The 2,207-nt window shown below is 35.7% G+C and overlaps 1 protein-coding gene across 1 annotated transcript; it reads left to right on the top strand.

Moving 5' to 3' along the window:
* The first annotated feature begins 207 nt into the window (after window positions 1-207).
* On the top strand, window positions 208-944 carry LOC148166498 (uncharacterized). The gene is made up of 3 exons (XM_088049276.1): window positions 208-302; window positions 348-610; window positions 656-944. Exons 1-3 carry the CDS (start codon window positions 208-210, stop codon window positions 883-885), a joined length of 588 nt encoding a protein of 195 aa, XP_087905402.1. The 3' UTR covers window positions 886-944.
* The last annotated feature ends 1,263 nt before the right edge of the window (window positions 945-2,207 follow it).

Raw genomic sequence — 2,207 nt, 5'->3', positions numbered from 1 at the left:
TAAAAACCATTTTCTAATAATTTCTACAGTAAACGTCTAAACCAAGCAGTTTGTTCAAGACGCGGAGCATAAACAATAGCGTTTTACAAACAACAATAGAATGACACTCTATAACTCCAAGCGATTTCTACAATCCAAAAGTGGTTATATAAACATATAAATAAAAATATTTGCTCTGAATGTGTCTCCAGATCTTCCCCAGCCAACATGCATTACAAACTCGCAGTGGTGATCCTCTTCTCGGGTGTTCTAGTGAAAAGCATTTCCCCAGCAGCTGTGGAAAGCGAAAACGACATTAGCAGGTACCGTACAACTCGTAAGTGTGATCAACTCGAACGAATTTTCAGGGGTCTGGACCCTAAAGGGTTCTTGAGCTCTCTCGCTGGAAATTTGATGTCAAGAGGCTACGGCCCTACAGCCGCAGGTGGCTCCCAAGTCGTCTCTTTGAACCTCACAAACCTCCTCGTTTTGGTGCTGTTGAAAGCTCTGATTTTCGCGGCGGGTTCCATTGGAACGGGACAGTGGAAAGGCGGTTTTGGGCGAAGCAGCGATGGCGAAGAACAAGTGTTAACTGAAGACGAGTTGTTGCTCTACTTGAGCTACTTAACAGGTTTGTTGGAACAGTGAAGTGCTTTTAGTTTATCGTGTTTTGCAGGAGCTCCTGGAGATAATGGCTGTCTTCAGCACGTGGCGTGTCAACAGCCGCAGCAAGCGAAGAAGTACGTTTCTGCGGGCGATATGCTGCTCAAAGCGACGAAGATGATGTCAATCCACCCTGATACTAGCTATGAGTACGTTTTGAAGGAAGTGGAGCAAGCTGCTGATGTCGGTTTGGCAGGAGGGGACTGCTCTAGATTCGCGTGTGGAGTTAAAGAAAAACAATGATTGTGTTATATTAGTGCTAGTCTATATGACTTTTTGGGTCAAGAGATTTGTTAATAGATTCTAACGTGTTTCATTTACATACACAAATTAGGCGGATTTTGGCAGGCGCACCTCATTAAGTTTTAATCAATCTTGGTCAACAACCACGAAATTTTACATATGTAGAATGTAAACAAGAGGTAAAAAAGTTTTCGCGGATGTTCAAATATTTCCACTCTCTACAATGCCGGCGCCAATGAACAGGAATTTGCTTAAATTAGAGATTTTATGGCGATAAATTGGCCTAAATGTTTATATTAAAGTCGGATTAAGGCAAACATTCTTTGCAAGAAATTCGCCGATGTTTTGGTTTTTGGAGAAACGCAAATTATTTCGTCTTCTCTCGTTCTTAAGGGATTCAATTCGAAACTCGCGCCTTTGATGTCAGTTGTGGAAAAATTATCATTATTAATGGGAATTTTTTAAATTCGTCGTGTCGCTCAAAAACTTTGAAACTTAAAACATTGATTTAGCCACTTAAAAGTAACAAGTTTCCAAAATTTTGTTACGCTGGCATTGAAACTACTAAAATTACAGGGCCGAATGCAAATGTTGGAAATTTTTGGTATAATCTAAATTTCAAAATTTTATATTTACGACTGTAATTCTAGGAGTTTTAACGTTGCATCAACGAAATTTGGAGGAATTACTATTTCCGTCTTGCTGATTAGCTGTACTAAATTACAAGATTTTAGACCAAAAGACAAAAATTTTATAAATTTTTGTTTTTGTAGTGAACTAAAATTTTCAAAATTTTGTACTTGCACTTGAAATTCAAACACTTTTAACGATACAGCAATGAAATTTGAAGAACTTACTATACTTTTCTATTCTGCTGTTTTTCTGTACCTAATTTCAAAATTTTAAACCAAAAAGTACTAATTTTAGAAATTTTATTTTTTTAAATAAACCAAAAACTTTAAAATTTTATGTTTACACGACGTGTCATTCTAACAATTTTAACGCTACAGCAACGAAACTTAGAGCGATTACTATTCTTGTCTTGCCGATTTACTGTAACAAATTTTAAAACTTTAGGCCAAAAGGCATCAATTTTAAAAAATTTAGTTTTTGTAATAAACCAAAAATTATTTTTCTTTATATTTACACGTGTAGTTTTTACAGTTTTAATGTTACGGCAACGAAATTGGAAGAGATTACTATTCTTATCTCGTTGACTTATTGTACCAAATTTCAAATTTTTAGGCCAAAAGGCACCAATTTAGAAATTTTAGTTTTTGTAATAAACCAAAAATTTCAAAATTTTATATTTTCACGTGTAA

This window comes from Gnatocerus cornutus, unplaced genomic scaffold, assembly GCF_029298725.1.
Source record: "Gnatocerus cornutus isolate USDA-ARS CGAHR unplaced genomic scaffold, icGnaCorn1.1 ctg00000023.1, whole genome shotgun sequence".
Lineage (NCBI taxonomy): Eukaryota > Metazoa > Arthropoda > Insecta > Coleoptera > Tenebrionidae > Gnatocerus > Gnatocerus cornutus.
Note: the sequence above shows the minus strand (reverse complement) of the source record. Positions and strands in the feature narration are given on the sequence as shown.